This window comes from Telmatherina bonti (assembly GCF_933228915.1).
Source record: "Telmatherina bonti genome assembly, chromosome: 7".
In the NCBI taxonomy this organism is placed as follows: domain Eukaryota; kingdom Metazoa; phylum Chordata; class Actinopteri; order Atheriniformes; family Telmatherinidae; genus Telmatherina; species Telmatherina bonti.
Window position 1 is genome coordinate 37,911,211 of NC_136625.1, and position 23,536 is coordinate 37,934,746.

At 47.5% G+C, this 23,536-nt stretch overlaps 1 protein-coding gene across 1 annotated transcript in view; it reads left to right on the forward strand.

Moving 5' to 3' along the window:
- The window catches only part of pik3r2 (phosphoinositide-3-kinase, regulatory subunit 2 (beta)), a 35,401-nt gene that overhangs the window by 3,101 nt on the left and 8,764 nt on the right, over window positions 1-23,536 (forward strand). The window contains exons 2-9 of the mRNA XM_079243572.1: window positions 7,580-8,356; window positions 20,977-21,069; window positions 22,255-22,326; window positions 22,539-22,688; window positions 22,756-22,966; window positions 23,039-23,124; window positions 23,197-23,299; window positions 23,380-23,478. Of these exons, the coding sequence (XP_079099698.1) occupies window positions 8,041-8,356; window positions 20,977-21,069; window positions 22,255-22,326; window positions 22,539-22,688; window positions 22,756-22,966; window positions 23,039-23,124; window positions 23,197-23,299; window positions 23,380-23,478 (1,130 nt within the window). The 5' untranslated portion in view covers window positions 7,580-8,040. The remainder of the gene's footprint in view (window positions 1-7,579; window positions 8,357-20,976; window positions 21,070-22,254; window positions 22,327-22,538; window positions 22,689-22,755; window positions 22,967-23,038; window positions 23,125-23,196; window positions 23,300-23,379; window positions 23,479-23,536) is intronic.

Below are 23,536 nucleotides of genomic sequence, written 5' to 3' on the forward strand. Positions count from 1 at the left end.
GAAATAAATATGTTTACAGCAGAAATAAACATGTTTACAGCCTGGTTCAAAAATCCTTTTTATGTTTATTTCTGCTGTAAACATGTTTATTTTTGCTGTAAACATGTTTATTTCTGCTGTAAACGTGTTTATTTCTGCTGTAAAGTTGGTCTTTTTTAACATGTGAGTCTATGAAGATTTGCTGTGAAGCCCCTAGTGGATGAGGGGGGAACTACAGGTTTGACTGGCTTTACTGTTAACCAACAGAAGTTCCCACTTGGGAAAGACACAAGTCCACCTTGGCAAAGAACTGCCTAGTTGGAGTCTGATGGAAGACCAGTGTGGATGTAAAACTCTCCGTTTGGCTCGGTGTTAGCGGGCTGCTAAGTTAGCTCTTTGTTTGTTGTGTAAACGCGGCTGAAATGTGATGAACTTTTTCACATATTTCAGCCGCGTTTATTCAGAACAACAGCAGTAAGCGCCTGATGAGCTGCAGAACGTTGCAGAATACGTTTGTGTCTTTATTTTGCTATTTAGAAGAAGCTAAATGCGGCTAGTTGAAGCTAACTGACTACAGACCAAAGCTAACGTGACTCCCTAAACGTTTAGGAGAATGAATGATTGTGAATGAATGAATGGTCTGGTTTGCAGTAATAAATGAAATTCATGTAATTCATGTAAATATTAAAGAATTAACAGAACAATTACCGTAATTTCCAGGTGGTTGAGCGCATAGAAACATAATAATCCTTCTTCAACGGCCACAACAACCACCGTCAGCTGGAAAGCTGCATCGTACACGTTTCTCTGTTTTCCATGATGAGGGTGTGTGCATGAAGCCCAGCTAGCAAAGATTCATACATTTACTGCATCGTTGTTTAAACCTCAACATTTAATTCATGTGAAAGAAGAAGCGTCTTATAGCCTGGAAATTACGATGGCAACGGGCCTGGTTTGGTTTTATGGTTTCATTTGCTGTTCAGTATGAAGCAGAACTACCGTCACGTCCCATAGGCTAATGGCTAATGCTAACATTTTCATATCTAAAAGTTATGGACAAGACTTGTGGCAAAGTTACTGCTTCATTTCATACTCAAAACTAGAGTTAAAGTTATATTTTTAGGGCGGTTTTTGTGTGAGTGTAGTTTTTAAATAGTTTTCTGTTACTGGTTGGTGTTTCTGCTGCTAGACAGATAGACATATTTATATTACTTTAGCCTCATTCCATCACAGAGGCTGAAGACATCATGTCTACTTGAAGACATTGTTTCTGCTAGAATACATCATTTCTGTTATAAGACATCGTTTCTGCTTGAAGAAATTGTGTCTGCTGGAAGACGTTGCGTCTGCTGGAAGACGTTGCGTCTGCTGGAAGACGTTGCGTCTGCTGGAAGACGTCGCGTCTGCTGGAGGACGTCGCGTCTGCTGGAAGACGTCGCGTCTGCTGGAAGACGTCGCGTCTGCTGGAAGACGTCGCGTCTGCTGGAGGACGTCGCGTCTGCTGGAGGACGTCGCGTCTGCTGGAAGACGTCGCGTCTGCTGGAAGACGTCGCGTCTGCTGGAAGACGTCGCGTCTGCTGGAGGACGTCGCGTCTGCTGGAGGACGTCGCGTCTGCTGGAGGACGTCGCGTCTGCTGGAGGACGTCGCGTCTGCTGGAGGACGTCGCGTCTGCTGGAAGACGTCGCGTCTGCTGGAAGACGTCGCGTCTGCTGGAGGACGTCGCGTCTGCTGGAGGACGTCGCGTCTGCTGGAAGACGTCGCGTCTGCTGGAAGACGTCGCGTCTGCTGGAGGACGTCGCGTCTGCTGGAAGACGTCGCGTCTGCTGGAGGACGTCGCGTCTGCTGGAAGACGTCGCGTCTGCTGGAAGACGTCGCGTCTGCTCGAAGACGTCGCGTCTGCTGGAGGACGTCGCGTCTGCTGGAGGACGTCGCGTCTGCTGGAGGACGTCGCGTCTGCTGGAAGACGTCGCGTCTGCTGGAAGACGTCGCGTCTGCTCGAAGACGTCGCGTCTGCTGGAGGACGTCGCGTCTGCTGGAGGACGTCGCGTCTGCTGGAGGACGTCGCGTCTGCTGGAGGACGTCGCGTCTGCTGGAGGACGTCGCGTCTGCTGGAAGACGTCGCGTTTGCTCAAAGACGTCGCGTTTGCTCGTTTTTTTTGTTGAAAAAAAAATCCTTTTTTTTTTTTTTTTTTTTTTTTTTCTAATTAATAAAAATAATACATGGTAAAATTTTAGTAATTTTTATAGTGTTTATTGATCTTTTAACTTGTCGTCTTGGGCATTTTATCAGCAGAATGATGGTCTGGATGCTGTGTTGTTTTTTCCTAACTAAAATCAAGAAAAATGACGAGCAAAATAAAAGTTTTGCACTCTTTTGTTTGTTTGTTTTTAGTCTATAAAATCTGCAATATCGCTATTTAAATCAAATCTGCACCCAAAAAAATGGGAATTGAATTGAATTGGGACGAAAGCACATTGTCACAGCTCTAATATTTCCTACTTCTCAGCAGATTTTCCTTTTTCTGCTGTTGTCGTCTTAAATCTTTACCTTTCAGCGCTCGGCCATGTGAATTAGAATCATGGCAGACTGGAAGTGGCTCTGAGCTGAGCGTGTTTCTATCTCAGAGCGAGATGCTACGTGTTGCAGCAGATGTTTCTGTTTAGCCAAGCCAGCGTTCTGGCTTCTTTAAGACTGAGCAGATTCAACGTCAGTCTCCGCCAACATTTTAGAAATGACGTCTCCACAGCCGTGCTGGTGTCGGCCGGTTCTCCAGTCGCACCATGTCCAGCAGACGTCACATCCATGTGGACATGAGTGTGTTGGTGTTTGGGCGGGTAAACTGCATTGGCAGTAGAAAACAAAGGCTTTGGAAAAAGACTTATTTTGATATTAGGGCTGGGAGTTATTAGGTTTGTACTTCTTCCTACTCCTTTTTGTACATGTTAGATGTGCGTGAAGCATTTATTTAATTTGTTTGCTTTATTTGTTTACCTATTGTGTTTATATTTTCTGGGTGTACATATATTGTATGTTTTATATTTGGAGTGCACATGCACACAGAGACTCAGGTTGTTGGACTTCTTTTATTGTTTTTGTTTGCATGTATGAAATAAAAATGAAGAGATGACTGTAAAAGGCTCAGAGAGGACCAGCTATATGCATTGACAACTGTCCTTAACAAATCAATATTTGCATGTTTGAACAGCAACTTTCTCACCTCCTGTGTTTAAAAAAGAGTGATGGTCTGAAGGGTGCATTCACACAGTGTTTGGTCCACTTTAAATAAATCCACTTAAATAAATTACGGTGTGTTTGGAGTCGAGTGTACATGCAACTCTGGTGAAATATTCCTTCTGGGTCTGAAAGAGGATCAGATTTTCTACCAAATCTACCCACTAGGAACTCTGACGTGAGCTTTTTTTGGCTGCTGCCATGAAGAAAGTGAGTCACAAGTGTAAACGACGGGTCACCTGGTAGCTGCCGTACGGGAATGCCCGCCCACTGCAGCGCCTGTCGGAAATGGTTGATGCAACAGATGATGACTGATGACAACTAACTGGATACTCAGTTATATTATCAGTTTTTGTTTTTTTTAACACTACTATTAACACAATAACTGGTCACAAGTTTAATTCCTGTATTTTAATAACAGAGCTGCATTTCCATTTTTTTCAGAATATATAGGCTATACATGAAGGTAAACCTGGCCTATTAAACCGAAAATGTGTTTATTGTACCAGGCTGTAAACATGTTTATTTCTCCTGTGAACATGTATATTTCTGCGGTAAACACGTTTATTTCTCCTGTGAACATGTATATTTCTGCTGTGAAGTTGGTCTTTTTAACATAGGAGTCTATGGGGATTTGCTGTGTTTTGGAGCCCCTAGTGGATGAAGGGGGAACTGCAGTTCTTGCCAATTCTGCATTGGCTTCACTTTTAACCGCCGGAGGTTGCTGATTGGTTTTGCATGTTTCTATGTGTGATGGAAACACAACAACAGACTCAGTGAGGCTGCATCATTTCCATTAGGTCACGTGATTTGTTCGTGCCAATGTGTAAATACAAGATCCTCTCTTGCTTTCCACCAAACTAGTTGTCTTCACCATGCCTACGTGGCAAAACGAGTTGCCGGCGTGTGATTGGTCGGTTAATGGGAAGTTGAAGGGTTAACCGAGTTGCTGCCTTGTGATTGGCCGGTTGAAGGGTCAACCGAGTTGCCGGCGTGTGATTGGCCGGTTAACGGGAAGTTGAAGTGTTAACCGAGTTGCCGGCGTGTGATTGGCCGGTTAACGGGAAGTTGAAGTGTTAACCGAGTCGCCGGCGTGTGATTGGCCGGTTAACGGGAAGTTGAAGTGTTAACCGAGTCGCCGGCGTGTGATTGGCCGGTTAACGGGAAGTTGAAGTGTTAACCGAGTCGCCGGCGTGTGATTGGCCGGTTAACGGGAAGTTGAAGTGTTAACTGAGTTGCTGCCTTGTGATTGGCCGGTTGAAGGGTCAACCGAGTTGCCGGCGTGTGATTGGCCGGTTAACGGGAAGTTGAAGTGTTAACCGAGTTGCCGGCGTGTGATTGGCCGGTTAACGGGAAGTTGAAGTGTTAACCGAGTCGCCGGCGTGTGATTGGCCGGTTAACGGGAAGTTGAAGTGTTAACCGAGTCGCCGGCGTGTGATTGGCCGGTTGAAGGGTCAACCGAGTCGCCGGCGTGTGATTGGCCGGTTAACGGGAAGTTGAAGTGTTAACCGAGTTGCCGGCGTGTGATTGGCCGGTTAACGGGAAGTTGAAGTGTTAACCGAGTCGCCGGCGTGTGATTGGCCGGTTAACGGGAAGTTGAAGTGTTAACCGAGTCGCCGGCGTGTGATTGGCCGGTTAACGGGAAGTTGAAGTGTTAACCGAGTCGCCGGCGTGTGATTGGCCGGTTAACGGGAAGTTGAAGTGTTAACCGAGTCGCCGGCGTGTGATTGGCCGGTTAACGGGAAGTTGAAGTGTTAACCGAGTTGCCGGCGTGTGATTGGCTGTATGATGTTAGGTTAAACGGTGGGTATTAGTTGGTTTTTCTAATAAACTGATCATAAACGGATTAATCTGTTGAAGCTGTAATTCTGTTCTCATCGTGAAATGTGTTTTACAGAACGTGTGTGTCTTTGGAGACGGTTATCGAACGGTCGGGATGGTTTTTTCTGCTTTATCCGGGCAGAGCTGCACTCGGCAGACTAAACACTGCAGAGAGAAATCTACATGTCTGAAATATGAAAGAATTTATGAAAGTTGGGATTCGCATCATTTCAAAATGCAAATTATTCTTTTTTATTTATTTTTTTTTTAATCTTTTTTTAAAAAAAATTTCTTTATTATAATGTGTCGTATTTCTGTCTTCTGGTCTGAATCCCTTCATGTCCTCCAGTCGTTTCTACGGTCTCTGAGTATTTTCCATCCTCTGTTCTCTGCCGTTCTCACCCTGTTACTGCAAACATCTCTCTGATCCCATTGCTCCACTCCAGCATGACTCATGGAGGATCTCTCCAATCAGGCGCAGCCTTCAGTTTTTCTGTAATGTTCCCGTCCTCACCCTGAGACGGCACCGTTTATCTCCACTCAGCACATTTTCTGAGCAGTCATGGAGGTTTGGGGGGATGAGGAGGCAGCAGGGTTGGAGGAGGTGGGATTGTAGCGTTGGGATGTTTGATGGCTGCCTGGATACATTTTCTAATATTAGAACATTTCCTTGATTTGCCCGGCTTCTCCGGTGACTGCAGAGCACATGGCCGGAGCTTCGGCCAATCAGAGCGCAGGATTAGCTTTCCCTCTCTCTAGCAACAGTGAGTTACTTGCTGCCTATTCATTAATTATTTTCCTGTGGTCTCTGCTCTGCCGTTCGGACCCGCTCTCTGTTTTCCGCCGCCTCTCCCTGCAGACTGGCACACACTGACTTTTAAAATCAGGAGGATCCACTGGCGCTGATGTTGCCAGCTGCTGCCGCCGACCTGAAAACTACTTCACAACACTCTGAGACCGCAACATGACTATGTTTTCATCTCGTAGGACTTTTCCTGCTCTGGAACTGGAGGGAAAAGATGGAATATCGGACGGGAACACCAACTCTGAGCTGTTTCTTCTTCTCTCCTGCTGCTGGCTGCAGCAGCGCTCCCTCTATAAACACATAAAACTAGAAAACAAGTGGAGTTTCTTTCTGGCAGACGATGGAGGAGGGAGGTTCGGGGGGTTGGAGAGCAGGTGGAGCGAGGAGGGAGAGGAGTTGAGGGTTGGTTGTGGGGGGGGGGGAGTCCTGGTGGTGTGAGGATTGCGGGCTGTGGTTGGGTATGCCAGTGCCACGTGTCTCGCCTGGCACTTCTTGCTTGTCGACTGGAAGGATGTGGGACTGAGAGTCTGGCTCAGCCCGTCCGGCTTCTCTCTCAGCCCAAAGTGGGGGGAGTCTCTGCTGCATCCTGTCGTCACGGTAACTCTTAAAGCTTTTTATTTTGGTTGGTTTTTCTAAACCGGCGACATCGCTCGGCAGGTTTGCAGTAAATCTACATTGGCTTTAGGAATGCGGAGGGGGGGCGGTGAGAGGGAGGATCATGTAGATTAAGGACCAGAAGCGAATAATTTGGACCTGAAACAACCGAACTCCAGGCCTGGCCTCATATTTCACGTCCCTTCATTGTATTTGTAGCTTTCCTGCACATTTAGCATCAGGCCTTGCAAACGAGGCCCCAACATCCTCCGAAGTGCAAAAATAAAACTTCTCTTCACCTCTCTGCTGCTTTTCCTGGCTCCTGTCCTCACCGAACATCCTCCCATCCTGCTCCGAGACTTCAGCCAGACCATTAATCCTCAGTCGCTCCACAAAGCACAGATGTCGTACTTAACCTGGAACGCGATACGTCTTTTCCCCGCTCCCTGTCGGGCCGCATATTTTCGATTTTGGATGTTTCAGATCGGCGGTATTTTTTTCAGGATTCAGGATTTCTCTTTTTAAAATGATAGAAAAGAAGTTGTGCTGGAAGAATGAGCGACGTTTGACCCCTCCAGCTGCTCGACTGCTGTTTTACGCTGCAAACTGCGCATTCCACTCCTCTTCCATCGGCTTTTGGTAGGATTTTTGTTTGTTGCCCGTTTAATCGGGCGAAGCAGTGTGATAGGGTTGGACTGGATGTGGTGGCTTGTGATGTTGTCTCTGGTTCATACTGGGAAGGGTTTGGTACAGTATGACTGAAGGAAGTGCAGCATCCTTTCCCTCCTAGGTGGTGAGGGGGCTTGGAAAGGGTCTGCGCTGCCGGCGTGAAAAGCTCTGATGTGAAACTTCTCGATGCGTCGTCTTAAGGCTGACAGGAGGGAATGGAGGCTCCCGTCCAGGGACCCGGTCTGCCGTTGCTTATGACGCAGCAGCATCATCGGATCGCTCCATCCCAACCATAGACTGCACAGATGCACGAAGCTGTCGCAGTTCGCCATTTTCACGCGCTGCTGAAGAAGATCTCTGATCTGTCGGCGGATAAGATTTCTGTCTTTGACGAAGATTTCCTTCTTTTTTAGTTTTTCGTTGTTGTTTGTAAGAATTCTTCCCGGTTTTTACTCTTGGTGTTTCTTCTCCTCTGCAGGTCGGTGAGGATTGCTGCTCGCGTCGCTCGGTGATTGGTGAGAGGACGGAAAGCCTCTCGTCCTCCAATCAGAGCAGCGACGCGAGGCCAGAACCTCGCCGGGCTCGGCGAGCAGCACCCAGCCACTGGGATCTGCTGCTGGGAAGAAGCATGTTGCCGGCGCTCTCGCTCTGCTCCATCATCTGGCTCAACCGCGGGATCAAGCTGAGGAAAGTGCGCGAGTCCAGCAGAAGCGGTCGGGTCTGAGTCCGCCGCCAGCCGAGACGCCGCAGACACCAAACGCCTCCGATCAACGTTTAACAATGCTTTTGAGCTTCGGGTGACTTCCGCTCCTTCCCCTCGCCCCGGCCCTGTGGACCCCCGCATTGCCAGTCTTAGTGACTCAGCAGCGTTGTTGGCGGCCTCGCAGTGGGACTAAACCTCCATTTGGTGGCCATTTTTTACTTAGCTTCCACAACAAAATGGCGGCGGAAGGTTTCCAGTATCGCGCGGTCTACCCGTTCACCAAGGACCAGGATGAGGATCTGGATCTGCAGCCTGGAGACCTGCTGACAGTCAGCAAGGCGTCTCTGACCTCCATGGAGAGCTACGAGGACGGCTGCGTGGAGCATCCCGAGCGTCTGGGCTGGTTGCTCGGATACAACGAACGCACCAAGCAGCGAGGCGACTTCCCGGGGACGTTTGTCCAGTACGTTGGCCCCGTCAGGATGGCCCTTCTATCCAGTCAGCCCAGGTCCCAGAGACCCCTCCCTGCTGCTCCCAGACCAGAGTCTCCAGGTAAGAACATTCTCTCTCAGCAACATGTTTGTAAGTTTGGGATGTCGAGCCGGCGTTACCATAAAACCCCAAACTGAACAAAGTGACCACAAATAATCTGCATTTTGTTTTCTATTTAAAACTTAAAGCTTGACTTTCTGGTTTTTCTGTCTGGGTTTCCTTACATAAACCTGGAAGCCTAAAGTCTGACAGGAAGTGTCTTCATCATCATGTCCAGGTGGAAATAGAGGTCTCTTAGCAACATGGTAGTGATGGTGATGAAGATGTGATAAATAATGGTGGATTTACCATCTAGAGTCTCTGAATAAACACGACATGTTGTGTCTGGATTGTAAAGAAACGCTGGAAAACATCCGTAGACCAGCTGGAGGGTCACATGACCATTACAGAGTTACACACTGCTGGTCCTGGTGGTGGAAGAGGGAGACGTCGGGTGTCTGACGGAGGTTTAAGGGTTAAACCACGATCCACATCAGTCCAGTTTGTAATTGCTTCATTCAAGCCGGTTCATAAAAATAATTACCATCAAACCCTAACCTCCACCAGAACCAGAATCAGAACCAGAAATTTCAGGAAGGAAAAGCTGCGTCTCAGAGCCGAGTGCATCATGGAACGTAGAGCTGTGACGATATGCATTTTTTGGCTGCTGATTCAATTTAAATTCTAATTCTTATGATTCTTCGATATTGCAGATTTTTGTTGACTAAAAACAACCGGAAAAAAAAAAGGTACAAAAATTTTTCTCGTTATTTTTCTTGATTTTAACATGGAGAAAAAATCCCAGTTGCCAGACCATTGTTCTGCAGCTGTAACACCCAAGAAGATAAGTTAAAAGATCATTTTAAATGATAAAATTTATAATGGATTCTTTGTGTTTATTTGAAAAAATAATTTTTTTAAACAAAATAAATCAATTTTAAAATTGTGACCCAATTCAATTTTTTCAATTCCATTCTCCACTCTTATTGGGACGTCTCCCAGTGCATCATGGGACGTCTCCCGTCCACTTCTGGTTCCTGAAGCAGACTGGGATCTGGTTCCTGAATCAGACTGGGATCTGGTTCTGGTTCCTGAATCAGACTGGGATCTGGTTCCTGAAGCAGACTGGGATCTGGTTCCTGAATCAGACTGGGATCTGGTTCTGGTTCCTGAATCAGACTGGGATCTGGTTCCTGAATCAGACTGGGATCTGGTTCTGGTTCCTGAATCAGACTGGGATCTGGTTCCTGAATCAGACTGGGATCTGGTTCTGGTTCCTGAATCAGACTGGGATCTGGTTCTGGTTCCTGAATCAGACTGGGATCTGGTTCTGGTTCCTGAAACCAGAGTGGATCTGGTTCTACCAAGAGTTCTGAAATAACAAACCAAATCCGGAATGAAGAAGATTCAGGCAGAAAGATCCAAACCAGAAATAGAGTGACTCCACTATTATTATTATTATTATTATTATTATTATTATTATTTAATCACGAGGGACCGTGTGAAGTTTAGAATATAATTGTTGTCATTGCAAGCCCCTCACCTTATTAGCTTTACGTCTGCAGTAGTCCCCCCCCGACCTAAACACCAAGTAAAAATAGAAAAGATTATAATTTATAGATAAATCATTGTTTACAGATTCTTGTGGAAACAGTTTCAGCTGAGATGTAAAGCAGTTTGTGGAGCTGCAGGTCTTCATGAAACCACATTGTATGTGTTGGTGAAGCTTCTTCCAGGTGAATACGGAGGACATGCTGGGCGATCAGACTAAATCCAGGACCCATGAGGGTCTTTTAGGATCTTGATACGAGACTCAGGTTTTAAATAGTCTAAAACTTTACAAACTCATCAGACCGTTCTCAGTAACGTCACATAGTTATGCCGCCATGTTGGCTAACAGCTAGCTGCCGTCATGCAGCGACTCTTGTTTCTCAACAAGCATGATGCCAGCAAACGTCCCGCTTTCCAAACCAGTTCAGCTCAAGTTCAGCTCCTGTGTGTCCAGGTCAGACATGTCTACAGTAATGAGCTTGTTGGTGCTCAACACCTGCATGATGATCCAGAATCCTGCTTTCCAAACCTCCAGCTGACGTAGCTTCAGCTAGCAGATCCAGCTTCCAGCACGTTTACAACGAGACGCTCAGTTTCACAGGAACCAGAAGCTACACGTCGCCAGAGGTTTCTTCATGTCTGCTGGCTGGATGGGAATCAAACCTCCGGCTGTGGGGAGTGTTTCCTCTCCATACTGAAGTAAAACCCAGCAGACACAGATAACGTTAGCGTGGTGTAGAATGAGGGACGTCTCCGTGGAACGTCTCAGACGTTACCATGAGAAAACGTTGATATTTGACCGTTTATTGACACCATGAAGGAGAAAAAACTCTAAATTTCCTTTCAGGCTGAAAGTCTCGTCTCCACATCTGGCATTAACAACCCGCTGAAGGTTGAACTGGTCCGATATCCAGCCGTCTTCATGACAGTCGCATTTACACCAAGAGAAACTTCTTTTGCTGCTGAACAGCAACAACGTGATGCTAACGCAGCTGAGAGGCTTCCAGGTTCTGGTTTGATGCAGCAACACATTGATGCCGCCGTTCAGGATCGGCAGGCGGTCTGGAAAAGGAAATCCGTCACTGGGAAGCCGACTGGGACATCCAGAGACACAGGAGAAGCTAGCTGGAGCCGCCGACTGGGACATCCAGAGACACAGGAGAAGCTAGCTGGAGCCGCCGACTGGGACATCCAGAGACACAGGAGAAGCTAGCTGGAGCCGCCGACTGGGACGTCCAGAGACACAGGAGGAGCTAGCTGGAGCCGCCGACTGGGACATCCAGAGACACAGGAGAAGCTAGCTGGAGCCGCCGACTGGGACATCCAGAGACACAGGAGAAGCTAGCTGGAGCCGCCGACTGGGACATCCAGAGACACAGGAGGAGCTAGCTGGAGCCGCCGACTGGGACATCCAGAGACACAGGAGAAGCTAGCTGGAGCCGCCGACTGGGACGTCCAGAGACACAGGAGAAGCTAGCTGGAGCCGCCGACTGCGACGTCCAGAGACACAGGAGAAGCTAGCTGGAGCCACCGACTGGGACATCCAGAGACACAGGAGAAGCTAGCTGGAGCCACCGACTGGGACATCCAGAGACACAGGAGAAGCTAGCTGGAGCCGCCGACTGGGACATCCAGAGACACAGGAAAAGCTAGCTGGAGCCGCCGACTGGGACATCCAGAGACACAGGAGGAGCTAGCTGGAGCCGCCGACTGGGACATCCAGAGACACAGGAGAAGCTAGCTGGAGCCGCCGACTGGGACATCCAGAGACACAGGAGGAGCTAGCTGGAGCCGCCGACTGCGACATCCAGAGACACAGGAGAAGCTAGCTCGAGCCGCCGACTGGGACATCCAGAGACACAGGAGGAGCTAGCTGGAGCCGCCGACTGTGACGTCCAGAGACACAGGAGAAGCTAGCTGGAGCCGCCGACTGGGACATCCAGAGACACAGGAGAAGCTAGCTGGAGCCATCGACTGGGACATCCAGAGACACAAGAGGAGCTAGCTGGAGCCACCGACTGGGACATCCAGAGACACAGGAGAAGCTAGCTGGAGCCGCCGACTGGGACATCCAGAGACACAGGAGAAGCTAGCTGGAGCCATCGACTGGGACATCCAGAGACACAAGAGGAGCTAGCTGGAGCCATCAACTGGGACATCCAGAGACACAGGAGAAGCTAGCTGGAACCGCCGACTGGGACATCCAGAGACACAGGAGAAGCTAGCTGGAGCCGCCGACTGGGACATCCAGAGACACAGGAGGAGCTAGCTGGAGCCGCCGACTGGGACATCCAGAGACACAGGAGAAGCTAGCTGGAGCCGCCGACTGGGACGTCCAGAGACACAGGAGAAGCTAGCTGGAGCCGCCGACTGGGACATCCAGAGACACAGAAGAAGCTAGCTGGAGCCGCCGACTGGGACATCCAGAGACACAGGAGAAGCTAGCTGGAGCCGCCAACTGGGACATCCAGAGACACAGGAGGAGCTAGCTGGAGCCGCCGACTGGGACGTCCAGAGACACAGGAGAAGCTAGCTGGAGCCGCCGACTGGGACATCCAGAGACACAGGAGGAGCTAGCTGGAGCCGCCGACTGCGACATCCAGAGACACAGGAGAAGCTAGCTCGAGCCGCCGACTGGGACATCCAGAGACACAGGAGGAGCTAGCTGGAGCCGCCGACTGTGACGTCCAGAGACACAGGAGAAGCTAGCTGGAGCCGCCGACTGGGACATCCAGAGACACAGGAGAAGCTAGCTGGAGCCATCGACTGGGACATCCAGAGACACAAGAGGAGCTAGCTGGAGCCACCGACTGGGACATCCAGAGACACAGGAGAAGCTAGCTGGAGCCGCCGACTGGGACATCCAGAGACACAGGAGAAGCTAGCTGGAGCCATCGACTGGGACATCCAGAGACACAAGAGGAGCTAGCTGGAGCCATCAACTGGGACATCCAGAGACACAGGAGAAGCTAGCTGGAACCGCCGACTGGGACATCCAGAGACACAGGAGAAGCTAGCTGGAGCCGCCGACTGGGACATCCAGAGACACAGGAGAAGCTAGCTGGAGCCGCCGACTGGGACGTCCAGAGACACAGGAGAAGCTAGCTGGAGCCGCCGACTGGGACGTCCAGAGACACAGGAGAAGCTAGCTGGAGCCATCGACTGGGACATCCAGAGACACAGGAGGAGCTAGCTGGAGCCGCCGACTGGGACGTCCAGAGACACAGGAGAAGCTAGCTGGAGCCGCCGACTGGGACATCCAGAGACACAGGAGAAGCTAGCTGGAGCCGCCGACTGGGACATCCAGAGACACAGGAGAAGCTAGCTGGAGCCGCCGACTGGGACATCCAGAGACACAGGAGAAGCTAGCTGGAGCCGCCGACTGGGACATCCAGAGACACAGGAGAAGCTAGCTGGAGCCGCCGACTGGGACGTCCAGAGACACAGGAGAAGCTAGCTGGAGCCGCCGACTGGGACATCCAGAGACACAGGAGAAGCTAGCTCGAGCCGCCGACTGGGACATCCAGAGACACAGGAGGAGCTAGCTGGAGCCGCCGACTGTGACGTCCAGAGACACAGGAGAAGCTAGCTGGAGCCGCCGACTGGGACATCCAGAGACACAGGAGAAGCTAGCTGGAGCCATCGACTGGGACATCCAGAGACACAAGAGGAGCTAGCTGGAGCCACCGACTGGGACATCCAGAGACACTGGAGAAGCTAGCTGGAGCCGCCGACTGGGACATCCAGAGACACAGGAGAAGCTAGCTGGAGCCGCCGACTGGGACATCCAGAGACACAGGAGAAGCTAGCTGGAGCCGCCGACTGGGACATCCAGAGACACAGGAGAAGCTAGCTGGAGCCACTAGCAGTGTTTACCTCCACGCACGTCGCGAACATGCAAGTCACGTGATCGGTGGCGAAGGTAGAGAATGGTCAGTAGGTCACATCGCCTAAACGGCGGAACTCGCCGTTAACTGGTAAACAAGGCTGCATTATGATCCCCCCCAACGCTGTGTGTGACCAGATATTAGGAGCGGGAAAATCAAATCGGACATCAGGATTTTTTTTACACAATTTTAAAATTTTTATTTTTTTTTTCAAATAAATAAAATGAATCCACAATCAAATTTTTGTCATTTTTATAGTTTTTATTGATCTTTTAACTCTTCTTGGACATTGTCACAGCAGAATGATGGCCTGCTTACTGGGTTGGTTTTTATCATTGAAATGAAGAAAAATGATGAGCAAAAAAAAGTTTTATCCATTTTTTTTTGTTTTTCATCTATAAAAATCACCAATATAGAAGAATTGTGAGAATCGCAATTTAAATCGAATTGGAACCCAAATAATCGGAATCAAATCGGGACAAAGCGTGCCGTCACGGCGCCATCAGATATAATCTCTTTTTGTTTAGGCGGCTGAATTATGAATCTGACTGAAGGACATTTACGTTCCAGACTGGTGGATTGGCGCTCCTCGTGGTGATGGTGACTCGCCGCTGGTTCAGCGTTTTACCTCCGAGCAGGTTACCGTTGACCGCCGGTTAACCCTTTAATCTATTCATCCTGCACGTCATCAGCCCTCACCCTGAAGCACAGCTGCCCGAACTGATCTGAATAATCTATTTACTGAGACTCTACAGGTCTGACATTGGTTCTGTCCGTCTGCTACCCCCTCCCCCACATTAAACATGACGTAGAAACGAGGCTGCATGGCGCTCGGGCACCGGGTCGTACGGGCCGCGGGGTCCAGCAGCTCGGCCACCAGTGATCGGCGTCTCTTTCTGACATTCACTCATTGTGCAGCTAGGCGCTGGTCTTTTCGCACCGACCCGAATCGCGAGTCATGTGTTGCTGAACTTCCTCCACCTTCCAGGTTCTTCCCCGCGCTTCACGTTGCTTTCACACTCGCTGGATTTGGGTCATTTCTTGCTTCCCTGAACGGTGCCAAAGGGACGAGCCCGCTTGTCACCGAACGCATTCCTTCCAGTCTTATGGCAGATGGGACGAGTCCCACGGCGAGCACGCTGGCCGTGAACTCTGAGTCACCTTTAGCCACTCATCGTGTGGAAGCCAAGGCTACTACTATAAGCTAATGAGCTGTCTTACCCTGGTGTGGCCTCAGTTTGCTGTGATCATGCTGAATTAGCCGTGCATTGCTTCTACAATCTGCAGGAAAGCAGAAAGATTCCTCTTTTTGTTTGGTGAACATGTTTACCTGAGAAGCCACGTTTAGCAGCATAACAAGGGAAAAGTTCTGTTCACATATCCGGCTCCTGAACTCACCCAGACTCTCAGGTTGGATTTAATTAAAGGAAAATTCTCCTGAAGAGACGTCTCTGACAACAAAATGAAAGATTCAGGACAAAGGAGGGGCTCTTTGATGCCTTTTCTCTGTGCAGAGGCAGGTGAGGAGGACAGCGGTGTCCCGTGGGGTGACAGACAGTGGGACAAACCAGTTGGACAGCATGCATTCATGTCTGTGATGCAGAGAGACGGGAGCCCAGTGAAACTGTGACACATGAGAAAGGGAGGCATGGCGGCGGCTGCAGGAAGAATACCAAGGCTGCATTGTGAATTAGAAATGGTGGCGTCAACGCCTTCCAAACTTCACCTTCTCCTCCCTGAAGGAGCAAACCGGCCATGTTCAGAGGCGACTGTTAAACTTTCTGACTGCGGCGCGTATCCTGCTCATTTCTTCACATTTAGCTGCTGAATTCAGATCAATGTCACATTTACTTTGTTAAGAAAGGAAACTATTCAAACTATTCTTGTTTTACTGGCAGACATGTGCCGTGTTGTACCACAGCGTAGAGGTTCGGGGTGCACACGTGCACAGACGCTTCATGGCGTCTCATATGAAGCTGAGCAGAACTTCTCTGATCCTGCAGCAGAAACCAGGCTGGAAACCCCGTCTCCCTCTCCTCTCCCTGGCCTCACTTTAAATGCCTGCTGAAGTGAACCATGGCTTGGCATTTCTGCAAACTCCTCCCTTCGTCCTCCTTCTCTCAGCCTCAAGCACCCCCCTCTGGCCCGTCCTCCCTCCCTTTCTGCAGCCTCTCCGCCTGATTCGCACACAGACTTCTGATACTGTCTCTGGCCAGCTATAAACCATGTTGGCCAGTTCTCAGCAAGGAGAGGCCTCTCCTCATTCTCCCTGCTCTCCGTGCTTCTCTAAGAAAACCTTTTTAGAGGAGCCATTGAGAAGGCGGTGGGGGGGGGGGGCAGAGACGGTAGAGAATGTGAAGGAAGAGGGCTGAGACGACTGCTGCAGGAACCAACTGTGTAATGCTTTACTCTGCTGTAGTTTAGTGTTTTAGTAGCATGTCGCGGAGCAGTGAAAAAGCAGAATATGACTCTTTAAAGCTGCATATGATGCAGTCATGTTGGAGATCACATCAAGATTAACGTGAACATCTACATGAACAGGTTTATTTTCTGCCCCCTGGATCATATTACGTACCTGAAACAAATACAGTGCACCTTCACAGCTACTGGGCTTCTTTTATAAACTTGGTCTGAGATGTTAGATTACTGCAGGCGTGTCAGAATCAACATACGTGTTGCTGTGTCTGAGGAAATTCTTCTGGAACACAGCAGAACATAAAGAAAAAGAAAACCACATAACTTTCAGTGGGAACCAAGCAGCAACCTCTGGTGGTTAAAAGTAAAGCCAAAAACTGCAGTTCCCCCTTCATCCACTAGGGGCTCCAAAACAGAGCAAATCCCCATAGACTCCCATGTTAAAAAGACCAACTTCACAGCAGAAATAAAGATGTTTACAGCAGAAATAAACACGTTTACAGCAGGAATAAACATGTTTACAGCAGGAATAAACCTCCATTAGCTGGTTAGCCCCTGTTAGCCTTTGTAGCTCTTAGCTACAGGCAGGTCGGAGTTTGCTAGATGTCAACAACCCCCCCCACCACCATGCTTACAGCTCCCCTCTCTGCTCCACCTTTCTGCCCATTTCTGTATTTTCCTGGAGAGAAACGAGACGCGTGATTCTGCCAAGATGTTGACGTTAGGAAACGCCCACCAAGCTTCATTTCAACTCTTCAGAAACCTGCAGGTGACGTCACGGAGGCTCCGCCCATCTTTAATAAACGGTCCATTAGAACCGGGACGATATGCCTTTTTCACGATTCAATATTTAACTATTTTTTTGGTTCCGATTTTAGTTAAATTGCGATTCCTGAGTTTTGCTGGTTTTTACATACCGTGTAAAAAAGCTGCATGATGTTTACAGACTACAGATTTCCCCGATAAAAAACATCAGCTGTGTCAGTTTGTAAGATTTATTCAGCAGTAATAAATCTGAAGCAGCTGTGTGAACTTCTACTTTTGTTCCAGAAGCTGGACCTGCGTATAAAAGTTCTGGTTTGAGTGTCTGTCGTCTTCCTGCTGCTCCATCTTCTCCATCTGGCATCTAAACATAAAAACATTTAAAACTGAAAATAAAAGGATTTAAAAATTGTAAAATAAAAATCCCAATTTTGATGTAAAATGAGTTTTTGTCCCACCCCTACAGTCAATGGTAGAAACCAGAAGATAACAGCTCGGTTTGTCTAGGAATGAGTAAACGTATCTTAGGAATAAGTAAAGTAATTTTAGGATGAGAAAGGGAATCCACGGTCTTAGCATTAGCCGCTAAAGTGAGAGGCCATGGTGTTACTGTTAGCTGCTATTGTCATAGCACATCGTCTTAGTAAAACCATAGGCTCTTAAATTATCAGCTAATGCTATTATGTGGTAGCTTGCTGTCTTAGCATTAGCTGCTAATGTGGTAACCTGTTGTCTTAGCATTAGCTGCTAATTTGGTAGGCTGCTGTCTTAGGTTTAGCTCCTAATTTGGTAACCTGTTGTCTTGGCATTTGCTGCTAATGTGGTAACCTGTTGTCTTAGCATGAGCTGCTAATGTGGTAGCCTGTTGTCTTAGCATTAGCTGCTAATGTGGTAGTCTGCTGTCTTAGCATTAGTTTTCTATTGTGGTATCCTTCTGTCTTAACATTAGCTGCTAATGTGGTAACCTGTTGTCTTAGCATGAGCTGCTAATGTGGTAGCCTGTTGTCTTAGCATTAGCTGCTAATCTGGTAGTCTGCTGTCTTAGCATTAGTTTTCTACTGTGGTATCCTTCTGTCTTAGCATTAGCTGCTAATGTGGTAACCTGTTGTCTTAGCATGAGCTGCTAATGTGGTGGCTTGCTGTCTTAGCATTAGCTGCTAATGTAGTAGCCTGTTGTCTTAGCATTAGCTGCTAATGTGGTAGCTTGCTGTCTTAGCATTAGCTGCTAATGTAGTAGCCTGTTGTCTTAGCATTAGCTGCTAATGTGGTAGCCTGTTGTCTTAGCATTAGCTGCTAATGTGGTAGTCTGCTGTCTTAGCATTAGTTTTCTACTGTGGTATCCTTCTGTCTTAACATTAGCTGCTAATGTGGTAGCCTGTTGTCTTAGCATGAGCTGCTAATGTGGTAACCTGTTGTCTTAGCATGAGCTGCTAATGTGGTAGCCTGTTGTCTTAGCATTAACTGCTAATGTGGTAGTCTGCTGTCTTAGCATTAGTTTTCTACTGTGGTATCCTTCTGTCTTAGCATTAGCTGCTAATGTGGTAGTCTGCTGTCTTAGCATTAGTTTACTACTGTGGTATCCTTCTGTCTTCACATTAGCTGCTAATGTGGTAACCTGTTGTCTTAGCATGAGCTGCTAATGTGGTAACCTGTTGTCTTAGCATGAGCTGCTAATGTAGTAACCTGTTGTCTTAGAATGAGCTGCTAATCTGGTAACCTGTTGTCTTAGCATTAGCTGCTAATGTGGTAGTCTGCTGTCTTAGCATTAGCTGCTAATGTGGTAGCCTGTTGTCTTAGCATTAGCTGCTAATAAGTCATCCCAGGGTCTTAGCATTTATTGTTAATGTGGTTGGCCAAGGTTTTAGCGTTAGCTGCTATAGTGATCTACTAATGCACCAAAGACAATCTTTGTACCTGAGTGTTTAGCTTCTGTGGAAATGTGAATAAAAAGTTTCTGAGGACAAGCGAAGGGTTAAGAAACACATGTTGACTAAAACACCTCATCTGCTTTTGTTGGAACAGACAGAAGTCATGACTCTGCCACAGGAACGCTGTGTTATGTAAAACATCCTGCAGCTACACCCAGTCTAATGTGTGTTATACCCAGTTTCTCTGCTTTTATTAATTGTTTAGACATGTCAACATTTCGTTGGTAAAAACTGGAAACATAAGCCTCATTAAAGCATTCAAATGGTTCATAACCTGAAATGGATCAATTATTCAGAGCAAATATGGATCCTCGTAAAAAGTCAGAGAGCCGAAGCTTTACAAGCTTCAGAAACAGGAAAACTAAATCAAAACATGCAACATTAGAACCGTGGCTTACAGAAGTATCTACTGTCTTCCAGCCGGAACATCGAATAAGAATATTTTCTTTTTATTTAACTCAAATTCTCAGATTAATCATTCATGGAAAGTCAGAGCAGAGTAGAAGATGCTGTCAGGCTTTTCTGCAAAAGGAAGTCTTTGTTTTACAGTTTTCTTCTCCGTCTTGCACAGTCAGGGCAACCCCTCAGTCTTGTCAGGGTTCATGAAGAGATAAAAGCTTGTATTCAGTCATTACGAAGCATCTCTTCTGCAGACTGCATGCTGCTGGTCCTCCTCATGACCTAACGAGACAGTCACGGGTCATTTCAGGCTTCCTTCATCACATCACATGACTAATTTTAGGTTCTTCTGCCTCCAGTTTCATAAAGTTGCTGCAGTTAAATCATCAGATTTAGTTTAGTTTGTTATGAAATGAGAATGTGGACTGTAGTGTCGGGTAAAGACCCGTTGGCTCAGTCGACATTAAGAGGCTGGGAATCTGTTTCATCGGGGTGATTATGCAACATTTTGCTGGCTCTGCAACAGAAACCTCGGCCTGCTGTACAGACTCTACGTCAACTGGATTCACATGGTTTCACAGGCCGAATTAAACCTCTGGAATTTCCTCACTTTAACTCCTTAGTCTAGTGTGGCATTCACTTACCACGTAAAGAGCAGAATTTTACATATTCTACATCTTTACAGCCGATATTTTACATGCAAACATTGTTTTTAAAACAAATGTCTATGGAAAAAAGAAGCTACTGTGCATCATGACGTCACATCACAACCATGCAGGTCGTCCAGTCGTCATCTCACTGCATCCTGCTGCAGACTACACCACCGCAGCAGAACAGGTGATTTCTATCTAAAACGGTGAAAAGAAAAACGTGTTTATTCAGGATGGGAACGTAGAAACTTCCGCTTCATTTCCTACAAACAGCACATAAAACTGCAGTTTATTCTTCATCTGAGTGAAGATCCGATCGCCGGGCGTTTGGCTGCAGGTTTCCCTCCGACGCGGCGTTTACAGAACGCAGAGAGTCCGGCCAAAAGAGCAGGGCAAGGCAGCTCGACATGGAGAGGCAAAGGAGGAGAGAAAAACCTAAATAAAAAGGCCCAAAGGAGGGGAGGTGGGGAGGGAGTTCATAAAAAGTAAGTGTGCAGGAGAGAGCGGGGCGAGAGACATCCAGAGAGAGAGAGAGAGAGAGGGGGAGAGAACGGGGGAGGAATGTGCTGACATGGCGTTTCTTGTCTGAACTCTCCAAATTAATAATCAGTGGTGGTTTAACAGAGCCGGGCCGGAAACCGGAGCCTGCTGCCAAGTCCCGGCTAACAACCTGACCCCACCTCCTCCAAGCCAAAGAGGAGCCGGGCCGGATCGGGTCGGGTTCGGGATAAGGCTTTTGCTTGTTCAGTAGTTCTGATTAAATCCTTTATTGTGTTTCGTTCACGCAAAGAAGGAAGGCGAGAGTCTGAGCGGGATGGAGTAGAGGGGAGGAGTAGAGAGGGAGGAGAGAAAAGAAGGAGCGAGGAGGAAAGATGGTAGATTCTGTTCCCGGGGAGTCCTGAAGCGGACTCTGGTTCTGGTTTTACTGTGGTTTCCGTCTGATCTCCACATCCACCGTTGTGAACAGTAACTTCCCGCTTCAGGTTTTATCGGCTGCTCTGGGCGATGGCGGCGTGCGGGTGGAACTCAGGTTTGTCTTGTTGTTTCAGCTGCTTGTGCGCCAGACCTCAGCGAGCAGTTCACGCCACCGGAGACGGCTCCCCCGACCCTGATCGCTCTCGTCCAAGCGGTGGAGAAGAGAGGTAAACCCACATTCAGCCGGCTCCTCCTCCTTTCTCAGCTCCTACACGTCTCTGATCCTCCACATCTCAGCAGGACTTTTACCTGGTTTTTTCTTCTCCTTCCTGCCGTGGAGGTTTTAAATATTCACCTCAAAGTCAGAGCAAAAGATAACCTACATAACCTCCTCTCACATGACCTAAATATCTACAGAGAGGCTTTTCAGCTTAATAGAAAGGAATCTGTGAAGTTCCTCTGCTGGACATTAGCAGAGTCCTGGATTTCTGCTGTGGTTCTAACACCTACCCGGCAGACTGGCTCGTCTCTTCTGAGACGCAAAATGTTGACATTTCTATGTGTGAAGACAGAAATGATGTTGTTGGAGTTAATGTTGTTTATCAGGGAGCTTTTACAGCAAGATCAGTAGAGTCAGAGTTTACACCAGGTTTACACCATTTTTTATTTTATGTTATTTTATTAGTTGTGTTTTTTATTTTTGTTTTTTCATTTTACTTTATTAGTTATATTTTTTATTTTAGTTTCTTTTTATTTTATTTTATTAGTTGTATTTGTTATTTTAGTTTATTTTTATTTTCATTTATTTTATTAGTTGTATTTTTTATTTTTGGTTTTATTTTGATTTATTTTATTAGTTATAATTTTTATATTAGTTTCTTTTTATTTTATTTTATTTTATTAGTTGTATTTCTTATTTTAGTTTATTTTTTATTTTCATTTATTTTATTAGTTGTATTTTTTATTTTTGGTTTTATTTTGATTAATTTTATTTTATTAGTTGTATTTTTTATTTTTGGTTTTATTTTGATTAATTTTATTTTATTAGTTTTATTATATTAGTTATTAATTTATTTTACGATGTTTTGTTTTAGTTTTTTATTTTAATGTATTCTATTTTAATAATAAAATAGATACATGTTTTGAATAAGTTATTTTATTTTATTTTTTGTTTGTTTTATTTTCAGGTTATTAACTTATTTTATTTCTTAGTTTACTGTTTTTATTTTAGTTTGGTTTTTTTGTTTTTGTTTGACTTGATTTGATTTCTGTTTTTTCTTGTTCTGATTTAATGTGATGTGACGTGATGTGATTGATTCCTTTCCAAGCCGCGTTGTCTCGGCATGTATTTCAGGGTTTTTTTGTTGTCTTTTCACCCATGAACCCATGTGGCCCTGCTCTCCGCCCTTCAGGTCTGGACTTTAAGACGTTGTATCGGGCGACGTCGTCCGGCTCGGACAGTCCAGTCTACACGCTGAGCTCCGGTGAGTGAAACAATCGTATGAACCTGTAAACTGTTGTTCAGTCATCTTGGTTTAATAAACCTCAGTAGAGAACAGCAAACTAAGCAGTCATCCTATCTAATGCCTTGCTCAGCGGTTCCCAGGCTGGTTGCTGAGTCATCATAAAGATGCTGACTCATCATTTCTGTCTCTATGCTGGTTGGAGTTAACAAGTCTTTGTCTTTGTGGTCCAGAGGGCGACGTCACTGAGAGGGATGTGAGTTACCTCTGTGAGAGAGTCCTGCAGTACCTGAGAGACCTCCCGTCTCCCGTCATCCCTGCATGCGTCTACCCTCCTCTCCAGACGGCCGTCATGCAGCAGCAGCTCCTCCAGCAGTCAGCAGGTACGTCAGACGCTATGAGGCGCTTTCTCTTCAGGTTAGGACATCTGATTTAACTCATGTCTTCCAGATGGGGCTGTAGCTGGCAGCCATGGCAGGGAGGTAAGCCTGGTCCTGGAGACGTCCTCCACGGTCCCTCTCCATCACCGTCTCACCCTGCAGTACCTGCTCACACACCTGGCAAAGGTGGTCCAGGCTCAGTCCAGCAACGGCATGGACACACACACTGTGGGGAAGATCTTCGGGCCACTGCTGATTCGGACCGGTCCCTGCAGCCCGTGGTAGGTGAAGAGGAGGTGATGAAGGGCCGTGCTGAGCGTGTCTGTGCGGTTAAACGGCGTGATGTGATGCAGGTTGTCCCCGGACGACGACTTCCCTGCTGCGGTGGTGGAGAGGCTGCTGATAGAGCGGACGGCGCAGCCAGACCTCCCTCCTCCAGGTAAATACGTTCCTTAAGACCCCCCCGTTCCTTTAAAATGCCTCCAGTCATGATTTCTGGGTGTGTTTCCAGTTCTTCCAGCAAAACCAGTGAAAAGCAAGCTGGCACCGTGTGCCTTGACGGAGACCGGCAGCATGCTGAGCGATGCGGAGTGGTACTGGGGAGACATTTCCAGGTAAACGGCTGCCGTCCAGACAGTTTACAGCTGAGGCGATGAGTGCTTGTTGGGGTGTGAACCTGTTCTGGAATCTGCAGAGAGGAAGTGAACGAGAAGCTGCGAGACACTCCGGACGGCACATTCCTGGTCCGAGACGCCTCCAGCAAACTGGAGGGCGAGTACACGCTCACCCTCAGGTGAAGTGGAGACAAGCATGCAGGCAACGTGTCTCTTCATGTCCTCACATGTCAACCA